Source organism: Rhinatrema bivittatum, chromosome 15, assembly GCF_901001135.1.
Source record: "Rhinatrema bivittatum chromosome 15, aRhiBiv1.1, whole genome shotgun sequence".
NCBI classification, from domain to species: domain Eukaryota; kingdom Metazoa; phylum Chordata; class Amphibia; order Gymnophiona; family Rhinatrematidae; genus Rhinatrema; species Rhinatrema bivittatum.
The window spans coordinates 49,169,305-49,181,747 of NC_042629.1; the positions used below are offsets into that span (position 1 = coordinate 49,169,305).

Sequence of the window (12,443 nt, forward strand, 5' to 3'; positions counted from 1 at the left end):
AGAATATTATAAACGTTGGCTGTCACCTTATGCTCCCAGTGCTGTGTTACACGTTAAGGCAGCATTACTCTCAAAGAACATCATTAATAGTGTGAGCATTCGTCCCTTTCGGAGGGTGTGGAAAATTATTTGTCAGTCCCTCAAAGTCACCCCCAGACTCCACACTATCTGCCTTTTCGGGAGTGCCCCTTATCTACGCCGGGTATGGACCAAGTTCTCTTTCACAACTGGACCGCTTTGGGACTCAAGCGTATCTCCCAGTGCCTTAGTGTGGAAGAGACACCGATCTATATCTTTACTTTTCAGGAACTTCAAGAACAATATTCACTCCCCACCAGAGACTTTTTATGGATATCCAGAACTGCAGCATTTTAGACTTGAAGCAGTGAAATCACATCCCACCTTTTTTCAATCATTCCATCTCAAAACCTTACTGCTAGGACCGGATGGGAAGCAGCTCTCGTGCTCACAATACTACAAAGCACTCGTGGACTTATGCCCACCGCAAGCATTTTTCCCCATTGCTAACTAACTGGGATAAATACTTCCCCAGTCTAGTGTCACCGGCTGATCTGACATATTGCTACAGTAACGGGCAGAGACTGAAAAAAAAAATCAATGAAACCCTATATTTTTATTTATTTATTTATTTAGAAGAGTTTATATACTGAGGTATAGCAAGCTGCCTTCACTGTGGTCTACATTTTAAACAACTTATTACAGGAGAAAAATATAATTGAGAACATTAATATACAACATTTTTCTATGTACAGTCAACGTGAAAAAGGGAATATGTAATATAATGTAAAATAATAATAATAGTACATAAATGTTCGGTATAACTAAACAGGTTATACCTTATGTTTATTGATACCATTTTTAATTTTCTCAGTTTTTCAATTTTTTGAATTTTTCATTGCATTTTAATTCATTTCCATTTGAATGCAGTATACTCTTTTTAACTCATTAATAATGCTTGTCCAAAGCATTATAAAAAGCTCTCTCTTACACAGTCTCCATCTCTAAGGTTAAGCGAGAGCTTAAGACTTGGTTTTTTAGCAATGTTTACTCGAGCCAAACCTAAATGTGTTTTATGTTGTTGTACCTGATATTTTTTAAAAAGACTTTTATACCAAATATTAGTCGAAACATCATAATCGGTTTACATCAGAACTAAAAGGAATAAAATTGCAATAAACAGGGGAGGGGGAAGGGGTACAACGAACCGAGTAATAGCAAGGAAAGGGCAAAAGCAAAATCAAGAGGTGAACTTGAGAGCCTGAATGACACCGGAGAGTTGTTAGAATTATTATATGGAAGGACAACTACTGACTGTATTAATATTTGTTTTCATTAATGAATAAAATAAGTATAATTTTAAGTGTGTTAGGGTAAGAGTTGAGTTATTTTTTGATGTTTCTTATGTATTATACCACCTAAAACTATTTTGGACCCTCTGCGTTATGCAAACATTGATGGAATTACAATTCCACCACTAGCTTAAAAACATGTGGTGCGCAGTCTTGCATGGTGCTGCTCCGTACTCTTACAGTTCATCATTCAGCATAACAGGTTTCCCATCTGCAGGTCAGAAAAGATTACAAAAATAAAAATCACACCTTTGGCTACAATCATTCGTTGCAGTCTATAGCTATGAAAAGGTCTCATCCACATGGGTCTTACTTTCACCCTCCACTTAGTTTTGTTTGGGTTCTTTCATACTGCAGCTGTGTCGCGGTCCCGTCTTCTTTCACGGAGTGGGTTTGGGTTCTACAATTGTTTCACTCTGTTTTAACAAGGTTGGGCCATGCTAATATCCTAGTTGGTTTCAAACAGTACCACATCTGGGTTTGGGTCCATGTAAGGTTAATCATGGGTGGGCTTAATTAAGCTAGGGTTCTATCATGGCTGAATCCAGCTAGGTGGTATTCTATCATGCTAGGGCAGGGGTCGGGAACCTATGGCTCACGAGCCAGATGTGGCTCTTTTGATGGCTGCATCTGGCTCGCAGACAAATCTTTAATAAAAAAGTAAAAATCTAACAAAACCCCCCACCCTCCTGACGCCCCCCAAGACCTCCAAAATTGATTTACTACAACCCCCACCCTCCTGACCCCCCCCCCCCAAGACCTGCCAAAAGTCCCTGGTGGTCCAACGGGGATCCAGGAGCGATCTCCTGGACTTGGACTGTCGGTTGCCAGTAGTCAAAATGGCATCGACGGCCCTTTGCCCTCACTATGTCACTGGGGTCGACCAATGGCGGCGGTAGCCCCTGTGACATAGTAAGGGCAAAGGGCCGTCGACGCCATTTTGATTACTGGCAGCCGACGGCCCTTTGCCCTTACTATGTCATAGGGGCTACTGCCGCCATTGGTCGACCCCAGTGACATAGTGAGGGCAAAGGGCCGTCGGCACCATTTTGACTACTGGCAGTCGACAGCCCAAGTCCATGAGATCGCTCCCGGACCGCTCCTGGACCACCGCTGGACCTCCAGGGACTTTTGGCAGGTCTTTGGGGGGGGGGGTGTCAGGAGGGTGGGGGGGTTGTAGTTAGTATGGCTCTTACGGAATTACATTTTAAAATATGCGGCGTTCATGGCTCTCTCAGCCAAAAAGGTTCCCAACCCCTGTGCTAGGGTCTGGGTAGGATTCTATCATGGCTGAATCCAGCTAGGTGGTATTCTATCATGCATGCCTAGGTTTGGGTAGGATTCTATCGTGGCTGAATCCAGCTAGGTGGTATTCTATCATGCATGCCTAGGTCTGGGTAGGATTCTATCGTGGTTGAATCCAGCTAGGTGGTATTCTATCATGCATGCCTAGCTTTGGGTAGGATTCTATCGTGGCTGAATCCAGCTAGGTGGTATTCTATCATGCATGCCTAGGTCTGGGTAGGATTCTATCGTGGCTGAATCCAGCTAGGTGGTATTCTATCATGCATGCCTAGGTTTGGGTAGGATTCTATCGTGGCTGAATCCAGCTAGGTGGTATTCTATCATGCATGCCTAGGTTTGGGTAGGATTCTATCGTGGCTGAATCCAGATAGGTGGTATTCTATCATGCCTAGGTTTGGTTAGGGAGTGGCTGAACCACGGCTGGCTTAGACTAAGGTAGGTTTCTATCATGGCTGAGCTGATTAGGGTAGGGTTCTTTTAGGGCTGGGTTTAGTTAGGTAGAATTATAGCATAGTTAGGTTTGGTAATGGTTCAATCATGATTGGGCTTGAGTTACAATATAATTAGCATAGGGTTCTACCATAATTGAACTTATGGTAGGCGACTCCCATTACAGTGTTTTTGAACCCATTATGATGATTTGCGCTTCTATTATATTTGGATTTTTTTTACATTTGGATCCAGATTATATCATGGTCGAGTAAAATTTCTATTAGAGTACATTCTAGTTCTGTACTAGATAATACTTTCTCATTGTTTAGGAAGTGGCTAACAGTTTGCTCGAAATAATATGAACTCACTCAATCCATAATGACATTTGCCTTTAGTATGATAACGTACACCACTGAATGCATATTCAATAAACACTACTTTATGGGTTTCATCTTGCTTGATTTTTGCCTTCTGCCAGCTAAAATGTACAATTTTATTGTATAGTTTAACGATAAAACAGCTAACCTAACAGAATGACTCTTTAGTTCTAGGATCCACTTCATAACAATAACTTATTTCTACTCCCATAGTCCACTGCCTGCATGCAAGGCTCGCTCCTATCCATTCTGGCTGAAAATAGAACACATGCATGCACCCAAAGGAGACTCTGAGCACGTCCACGCCAAACATCATGGGAAAACAAGAGAAACATCTCGTAACCTCCCACGGACCACAGGGAGCTCACTGTCACTAATAAATCTTCCACTGAGGTTTAGTAAGAGCTAGCCCACTGATGTGTGGGGATGGTAGTGAAATGTGATCACACTGGGGGGGGCTGAGATATCCACATAATTCAGGGGCTTTTGCATTACTGTCATAATATTGCAACAATAGAGCGGGCTCAGATTTTCCTGAACCGTTTTCCAGAGCTTATTCTTCAGCTTGAACTGCGAAGAACAGAACATGAAAGCATTTTAAAAGCAGCCAAGAAACACTGAAGACTGAAACAAGCCACAGAGACTTAATAAATGACATGGACAGGTTAAAAGTTTTACAAGGCCAGCTCAAAAGAATGAGAGGCGGTGTTCACAGCCTCTGGAAGGGAGGGAGACTGAGGCCTTGTTGAATGGTGACATCTACTGGTCAGACTTCGGGTGAGAGGGATTCCTGCTGCCGCTATACTAGCAGTTATTTGAGGGAGCCCTTCCCGGCAGACAGGGAGGTTTGTAGTATCACTGACTCCTCCGCAGTTGATGACACAAAATGGACATTTAGAATAATGACAAGAATCCAACCCGGGTCTTAAATTTATTTTTCAGTCAGAGGGCTGTATTTTGGAACTCAGAGCATGGGCGTTCCACTTTAACTTCCCAGCAAAGCTGCTGGAAATATAATATCTTACAAACGGTTTTTCCTCTGAATTTCTTTTTTTTTTTTTCTCAACTCTGGATAGCCGCCTGAAAGCTCCTAGACTTTGTCACCTCCGTGAACCCTAAGACATACCTGAGGGCACTGCTCGGACTGATCTCTTCAGCTTTTCCTCTTGGATGTGGCAAAAGTAGTGCTCATTTATCGTGAAGGGAAAGTTTAGAACAGACTCCACTGTTCTAGTGCCATCGCTCTGCTTCTCGCTTACATTCGTTTCCGCATAGCTGGTCAAATTAGTCGGCATTCTGTCATGCCAGTGAACTGAAGGGTTCTTATACAGCCCAGAGGAGGTGCATTTCAGAACCCTTTTTCCATTTCTCTCTTCCACACTTACGGTTGGTTCAGTGGCCTCCAGATCTAAAAGGAAAACATTAATGAACCACTAAGAACAGATGAAGCACCAAGTCATTTTGACAAACTCAGGGAGGATCTGGGGCCATGATTCATTGCTGCTGCGAGTCAGGGGCAGTGGTTTCTTTTAATCAGAAATTTAGTCTCTTACCTATATGAATTTTATTACATTTACAGCCAAATTTTAACCCCCCCCCCCCCCGGTGCGTAAAGTCCAGGGGTTACGTGTGTGGTTGGGCCTTGCGCGCGCTGTGCGCATTTTAGAAGGGGCCCAGCAGCGCGCGTAACCCCCGTTACACGCACAAGAGCCAGGCCTCTTCCAAGGGGGTGGGCCAGCGGCATTGATCGCTCTGCCGGCACGCGCAACTCACTTCAGGTTGGGCCCTGAAGTGAGTTTGAGGGGAAAAAAAAAAAAGACAAAAAAGGTAGGAATTAGGGGCTGGAGAGGAGAGGGGAAGGGAAGGGAGGTTAGAGTAGAGGGTGTAGGGAAGTTCCCTCCCAGTCCACTCCAATTAAGGAAGCCTCTGATGCGTCGCTGCACAAATTTTGCTAAACTGTCTCCCCCCCTCCCCTTGTGCGCACATGGATTACAAAATCCGAAGCGCATGCGTGCGCGCGGCCTGCCGATTTTATAACATGTGCGCCGCCGGCACACGCATGTTATAAAATGGGCATGTTCACGTGTGCACGCAGGATAGCGCGCGCACCTATTAAAATCTGCCCCATATTTTCATCCAGAAAAGCACTGACATCAGACAAGTTATGCATTCATAGGATCAGCCATGCACGACCTTCATCCTGAGCTCCCCTCCCCTCCCTAAGGGAATCTGCTTACTCTACAGGAGTGCATGTGCTGGTAACGTGTCTCGCCCCCCACCCCCACCCCCCTCATACAGCATCTCCCAAGGAAGACCTGAGATTCCTGAACTGTGGAAATCCTCTGATTCTAACACAGGCTGGAATATTCATCAGCCAATCAAGTTACGCCATTTGAGTCACCCTAAAATATACTTTTAACTTTGATGTGCTTCACTTTTATTGCTTGAGAGCACGGGGCCAATTTTCAAGGCGTTTTACCTACATAAGTCAACCATCCGAAATATCGCTAGAAGTCTGAATGTACTTGCAGCTGCATTGAGAGGGGGCCTATCCTGGGATCGTGTTCAAATCTTTGCCTTTTACTTTTCCAGCAAAATTCTGTCCACAGAAAGAAGCAGGCTGCAAGTGACCGTGTATTCTCTGTACTCATGGCAAATGCATGCATGCACTGTCACTTTAAGATTTGGTGCCGAGCCTGCAGATATAAAGTAAGTACAATGTCCCAATGCAGAGTGTGAGAAAATTGTTCCCTATATAAATCAAGAATTGCATTGTACTTTGTGTGTGTATGTGTGTGGCCAGATTAATGTCTACAACGGCACTGGGAATGTGTGTTTGTTTCATGCACATAAAATGGTTTTTACGCGCATAAAATCTGTGTTATGTGCGTAGGCACGTAAAAACACATTTCACACACGAAATAAAGCAAAAGGAAACTACATTAAAAACAGCAACGAGAAAAACCCCGTGAAAAATGAAACAGGCGTTCTTTACCCCTAAACAGAGTTGCAACAAGTCATTTAAGAAAGGCCCACTGAAGGGTGATTAATGGAAAACCCACCCTCTACAGTCAGTCGAATCACTTTGTCGCCTCTGTTTTTTGAATCTGCTGCTCTGCAGAGGTAGGTCCCCGCATCTGAAGACGTCACCTCTTTCAGCTCCAGAGAGAGGCTTCCTCTGGCAAGCTCCTTGCTCAGGCTTGTCCTCTCCCTGAACTGGGCAGCCTGCTCTTCAGGGTGATCCGCGTTGTGGTGGAAGCTGTGCACCACGACGTGGTCTTCTCTGCCTTCCTTCTCCCAGGAGACGTACAATCCTTCCGGCCCCTTCACAAACTGGACCTCGCAGGGCAAGATAACGTTGGTATAGAGACGGGCTTTTATTTCCGGGGTGCCAGCTGCAAAACAAACGTGGTGACTGCATTGAACGATGGAGGGAGGGGGGTGCAAACGTAGCCAACGCACAAGTTATTGTGTTATTGGGCTAACGAAATATGTCGAGGGGGTACTGGGAAGCGAGCCATCTCTCATCTGCTCAAGGGCAGTCTGTTTGCCTGTTGCCGTTAACTCAAAAGGGATTCTACTGTTCCAAAGCTCTTCTAAAAATAATTTTGAGCTATTTCAATGAAAAAAGAAATCCTAGGCTATTCGTCTGTCATGTCTTCATTTTGCTCTGCAATGGAAAATGGCAAACTTCACAGTTAATACATTCATTAAAAAAAAAAAAATTCAGAGACACCCCCTCGAAACCCTGCTCCCCGAATCTGTATGGAGGGGAGAGGAGACTGGCTTTGAGGGAGATTTTGGTCTGCCCCCATGGGGGTCCTCAATGAATCTTAGGGTCGGCAATGGACAGATGAAGTCTCCCCAGAAGACAGCTCATGGAACTCAGACTAAGTTTTAAATCTTTCTGGCCCTTTTAAAATGAAAGACTCATTACACTAGTTTTAATATTTAAGGTCACTCGCCACTTTAACCTTGTCAATGCCATAGGTCAATACAGTAATCAGTCCTGGAACCAGTCTAAAAGCAATCACTGGGCCGTAAATGGATTACATGATAAATCGTGCAGACCAGTGCAAAGTTAACACGTTTAACAAGGGCTCCGGTCTGGGGACTGCTCCCTATCGATGCTTCGGTCCGATGCATTCAGACAAGCTACAGCTAAAGACCTGGGCATGAGATACAGTCCAGCAGAGCCGCCTCCATGGCTCTCTGTGCTTCTCTAACCCATCGCTCCGCTGCCTTCCAAGTGACAAAAGGTAACTAACAGTTTCCAGTTCCCACATCACAGTTCTCTGCCGTTCAAATTCAAGTCCATCAGCTTACCGACTCCGCGAAGGAGGAGGATGAGCAGCAAGGAAGTCACCATCCTGAGGAGAAAATAAAAAAAATAAATACATCTATCAGCCACAGTACAATATTTATACCATGCGGACCCTGCAAAACATAAGTGGTGGCGCATTACTGGCCAAATGATTTCAAGATTACTGTAACAGTTATAGATAAGTAATATTTATAACTCATATGGCACAGAGGCGGGGAGCCGGGGGCGGGAAAGTATTGGGTAGGAAGGGGCGACTCGCCTACATTAAGGGGGTGATTTTACTAAATTGTGCCGGCAGGTGCAAGGTCTGCTGGTGCTTTGAAACTTTGCCCATGGAAAATGTACCCAGAGGGATCTGCCCCTGCTCCCTTCCAGCCCAAGCGACAACCACAGGGTTTGCAAAAATATTAAACTACTTGCGTTGCTGACTCCCTTGGCCTAACTCCTCCTCTGGGAACGCCGCAGGAGTGCTGGGGATCAAGGCGTGCACTGTCTCCCACTCACAGGGCGGCCTCCCGTCACCCCTCGCTCTCAGCCCTGCTCTCTGGCTCTATGCCCTAAATATTTAAAAATTCTCTCCCGGCTCGGCTTCTCTCTCCGGCATCAACCTCGCTTTCCCCACAGCCGAAGGTTCTCTCTGCCTCCTCTCGGGTTCACTTTCTTTTAGATCTCTCCCCGTGCCTGCACGCACACAAGACCGTAAGACGACCCTGCAGGCAGGACCCAGCGCTCCCCGCTATCCGAGGCTCTGTCCGGTCTTCCAGAAGTCCCCTCCCCCCACCTCCCAGAGAGACTCACCTGAATGACAGGTCTCCTCCGTTCAGAGAAGGAAGGCTTTCACCTGGATGGTCTGCCAAGCACTAAAGCAAAAGAGAAACACCAGCTGCAGAAGAGTTTCTGTTTCATTCTGACCACAAACACATTTTCACAAGGTCGGGGCATCAAACACCTCCCCCTCACTTACTGCACAAGTTATTAGCCAAAATGGCCAAGAAGACCCTGTGCTTGGATCTATTTTTTTTTTTTTTTTTAGTAAGGATGTTCATTGTTATGGACGTAACAGGGTTTTCCCAATTTCAGTAAAGTTGCTCAGATTAAAGGGAGATCCCTCCCCATGCATGCAAATTTATCTCATGAGTATTTGTTCTGGATATCCTGCCGGGTCAATAGGGCAGCTCTGGGAAGCCCTGTGGGGCCACCAGGGCAGGTTTGGGAAGCCCACAGCACAAGGTATCTTTGACCCAAATCAACTGGAGAGTCCTAAGAGCAGGACATAGGCTTTGCTGTGCTATCAGCTGCTTTCTGTTCTTTTGAACAGTGGGGTGAAGACAGATCCTATAGGGATACTGCATTATGTTTCTGTCCCACGCCCGGTACTGGACTGTATTTACCAAACTCTTGATTTTCCTAGTATTTATCTTTCCTTACGTCCATCTTGTCCTTTCACTGTGGACTTAAGATTAAGGGAGCAGCAGTTCTCTGTTGTTTGTAAAGTTTATAAGAAGATTTGGGTTTATTAACAAAGAGGTTCAGCCTTCACACGTTGGCCACAGAGAGAACATTTGAGTTTCCCCACTGGGGTCACGTGGCAAGCAGTTCATCCCCTTGTCTCCTACACTGTACAAGTTCCCGTCCTCAGACCGTACGCCTGGGTCGTAGCCAAAGGGCAGCAGAGCCAGGAACACAAAGAAGCTGTATTATAATCGCTCAGCGCTTGCAGACAGGCCGATGCAATCAGGTGCACCCAGCCTAGCGCAGGGGTTTACGTGCCCTTAGGCGCGCGTTGTGGGCATGCAACAGCAACAATGCAGTAAGGAGAGTAGCACGTCCATAATGCACGTGCAACCAAAACGTACCCGACAGCGCCCAAGGCGTGTACATGCCATGTAGATGAAGACATTAATTATTACCCTCCAATGCAGGAAAGCGAGCCCAAGGGCTGGGCGTCTGACGCACATTTTCTCACGCTGGAAAAATAACTCCAGTTAGGGAGATTGAGTAAAGTTTCTGTGCAGTAAGGGCACATGAGAAACAGAGAAAAAAAATTGTTCCTCTGTGTTGTGAAAAATGTGACCTCCTCCATAGTAACATATTTGCCGCTTCTCCGGTTTCCCTGGTCAAGTCGCACTACATATTTTACAGCATAGACATATTATTTTTTTCCCACCTGGTTTCCTTGTAACCAATTTAAATAAGTGAAGGGACTGCACAGCCTGAGGAAAAGGTCAGGATTTTAATTGGTATCTTCAAAAATTAACCTGACATTGTAACGAACGCGCAATTTTGACGTCCATGAGCCCGATGTAATCATCATTTGAACGCTTTAACCGCACATTTCTCCCTAGCACGCCCTTTTCGTACGCTGCTCGGATTTCGCTCTCATTTCAATACTGCGTCGGGCACGCAGGGGACGCGGTGGTGTGCGCGTTAGGGAAATTGAGCGCCCGTTAGGGTTGCCAACTTTTCCATAGACCAGGACTGGACACTTGAGGAGCGGAAGGCGGGGGAATGGTAGCCCCTCATTTGCATAAATTTAAGATCCTGCCCGTGAACTGCCTAAACAGTGTATCTATGTATCTGCAGAACCACGGGGAGCTGAGGGCTGTGCTGTCCAATCACAGCATGGGAAAGGAGGCAGGGATTCAGCACAGCTCTCCTCCCACAGGCTCCGACCTGCCTTTCTCTTCCTCTAACTAAAAAGGCTGTGGGAGAAAGGAGGAGCCACCTGCAAAACTGGACTTCTAGTGTCCTGTCGCTACTTCTAACTGGACACTGCACAGAAGGCCTGAATATCTGGCTGTCCGGGCCAAAACTGGACAGCTGGCAATCCTAGCGCCCGTTTTTGCCATGCGTTTTATTCCATCGGCCCCAGAAATTGCAAAGGCAGGAGCAGGAGATAATTGGTGTAGGGCTGGGAGTTGTAGCGCAGCTCAGCTTTTGGAGCAAGTCAACCTGCATCGCCTCCATCTGCCTAGCAACTGCTGATGATCACAGCTTCCAATTTTTTTTACTGGACAAAACATTTGAAATGAGGACTTCCTAGCTGACACTTCTCTTTGTCGTCCTTAGCCTGAAAGGTGAACAAAAGAGCTGTAAACGAGATCTTTTCACTGGCCCCTATGTCATATCTTTGTGACCAGCTTTCAAGAGCTCAGTCCACAGCTGTTTCTTTATAAAGCAAACCTTGCCTACAGCACTTTGGGTCCCGATACAAAAAAAAAAAAAAAGAACACTGAACACTTTCCTAGCGCGCCCCCGGGCACCTCTCCCGTTGATACGAAGAGGAGGAATCACAGAAAGCAGGATTTTTTTTTTTGTTTTGTCCAATGAGCCCTTAAGCATGGCAGACCTTTACGCCGTCCTCGTTGTGATAGGCGCACTGGCTGTGTGGGAAATTTTTTGAATTGCGGGAATTAGCTAATAGCCTCATCTACATGTAGTTTGTATGCGATAAGCGCTATTGGCGTCGCGGTGGTTCGGACGCGCTAATCCCCGAATTGCATCGCGTGTAAAGCCGTGCGTTCGGCTGAGCACACTATGAGACCGATGCAATATTGGGCGCTGAGCTCGATGCGTTGCTAAACGTGTGCTTGGATGCACGTTTTGGATACGCTAGACATACGTCCAATGCAATATGGGGGATTAGCATGTCCAAAACGCTCGGTCCATACCAGCGCGTCGCTGACAGCGCTCATCACATGCAAATGCCAATGAGGATATTAGCTAGTACCCCCGATGTAAAAAAATAAGTGCACCTGACGGGCACATTTTAACCCTCAAAAATTAACGCCAGCCCAGAGCTGGTGGTAAGTTTTGTGGCACCCCAAGACATGCTCGTAAAAACAAAAAATGCAGCTTTTCTGTGGTTCCTCCTGCTTAGTATGGTAAAGATACTGAGCTGCAACATGAAAAAAAAAAATCTTGACAGTAGTCGGGTTAGGAAAAGGAAAGCTCAGTTTACCAGCATCCATTTTCCTACCCCATGGTTGTGCCCGTCCCTTTTTAGCAGGCCAGCTCATTTGAGTGTTACATCGAGCGCCCAAGAGAAGGGATGTGCATCCAGGCTGGACGGGCGTTTTTTGCGTGCTTAAGAACATCGGCCTCAAACTTGCATCGGCCTCAAACTTGCATCGGCCTGATTGTAACTCCCGATACTTAGCAGCGCATTAGCTTGCTGCATTGGGAGTTTAAAAAAAACCCACAGGTTCTTAACGTACTGGTTATTGCATCGGCCTGTGGGTTATCATAAAGGTGAAGCGTAGCAATAATAAAAAAAAAAAAAAGCCGCATATGCCTAAACCCCATCAGAATCAATATTTAATAGCATCCGCAAGTATTCGGACATTTGACGCGCAAAAGTTGGCAACGGCGATCGCCTATTTTATGCGACTAAGCCGAAAAGCTTGGCTCGCTTTCACATAAAAGAAAACCTTGAAAGGAGCCCGGTCCAGTTAGAACAGTGGCTCTGATTTTTAAGAGTGAAGACAATAAAAAAAAAAGAATTCAGCCAAGTCAATGTAGTTCAAACGTAAGCATCGTTTCCTGTAAATGGTCTCTGTTCCTGTAAAGCACCTGAAGCAGTGAAGGAAACCTAAAACGAGGTGGCATACCGATGCCGCTGTCTGTCCGTCCGTC

General features: G+C 45.9%; 1 protein-coding gene across 1 annotated transcript; it reads right to left on the reverse strand.

The window, feature by feature from the left end:
- Positions 1-875: 875 nt before the first annotated feature.
- Positions 876-12,438, reverse strand: LOC115076554 (butyrophilin-like protein 1). Its single transcript, XM_029578123.1, has 6 exons — positions 12,419-12,438; positions 8,607-8,668; positions 7,811-7,854; positions 6,547-6,879; positions 4,611-4,892; positions 876-1,581 (listed from the first exon to the last, which is right to left on the reverse strand). The coding sequence occupies exons 3-6, from the start codon at positions 7,851-7,853 to the stop codon at positions 1,547-1,549; spliced, it is 693 nt and encodes a 230-aa protein (XP_029433983.1). The 5' UTR covers position 7,854; positions 8,607-8,668; positions 12,419-12,438; the 3' UTR covers positions 876-1,546.
- Positions 12,439-12,443: the final 5 nt, after the last annotated feature.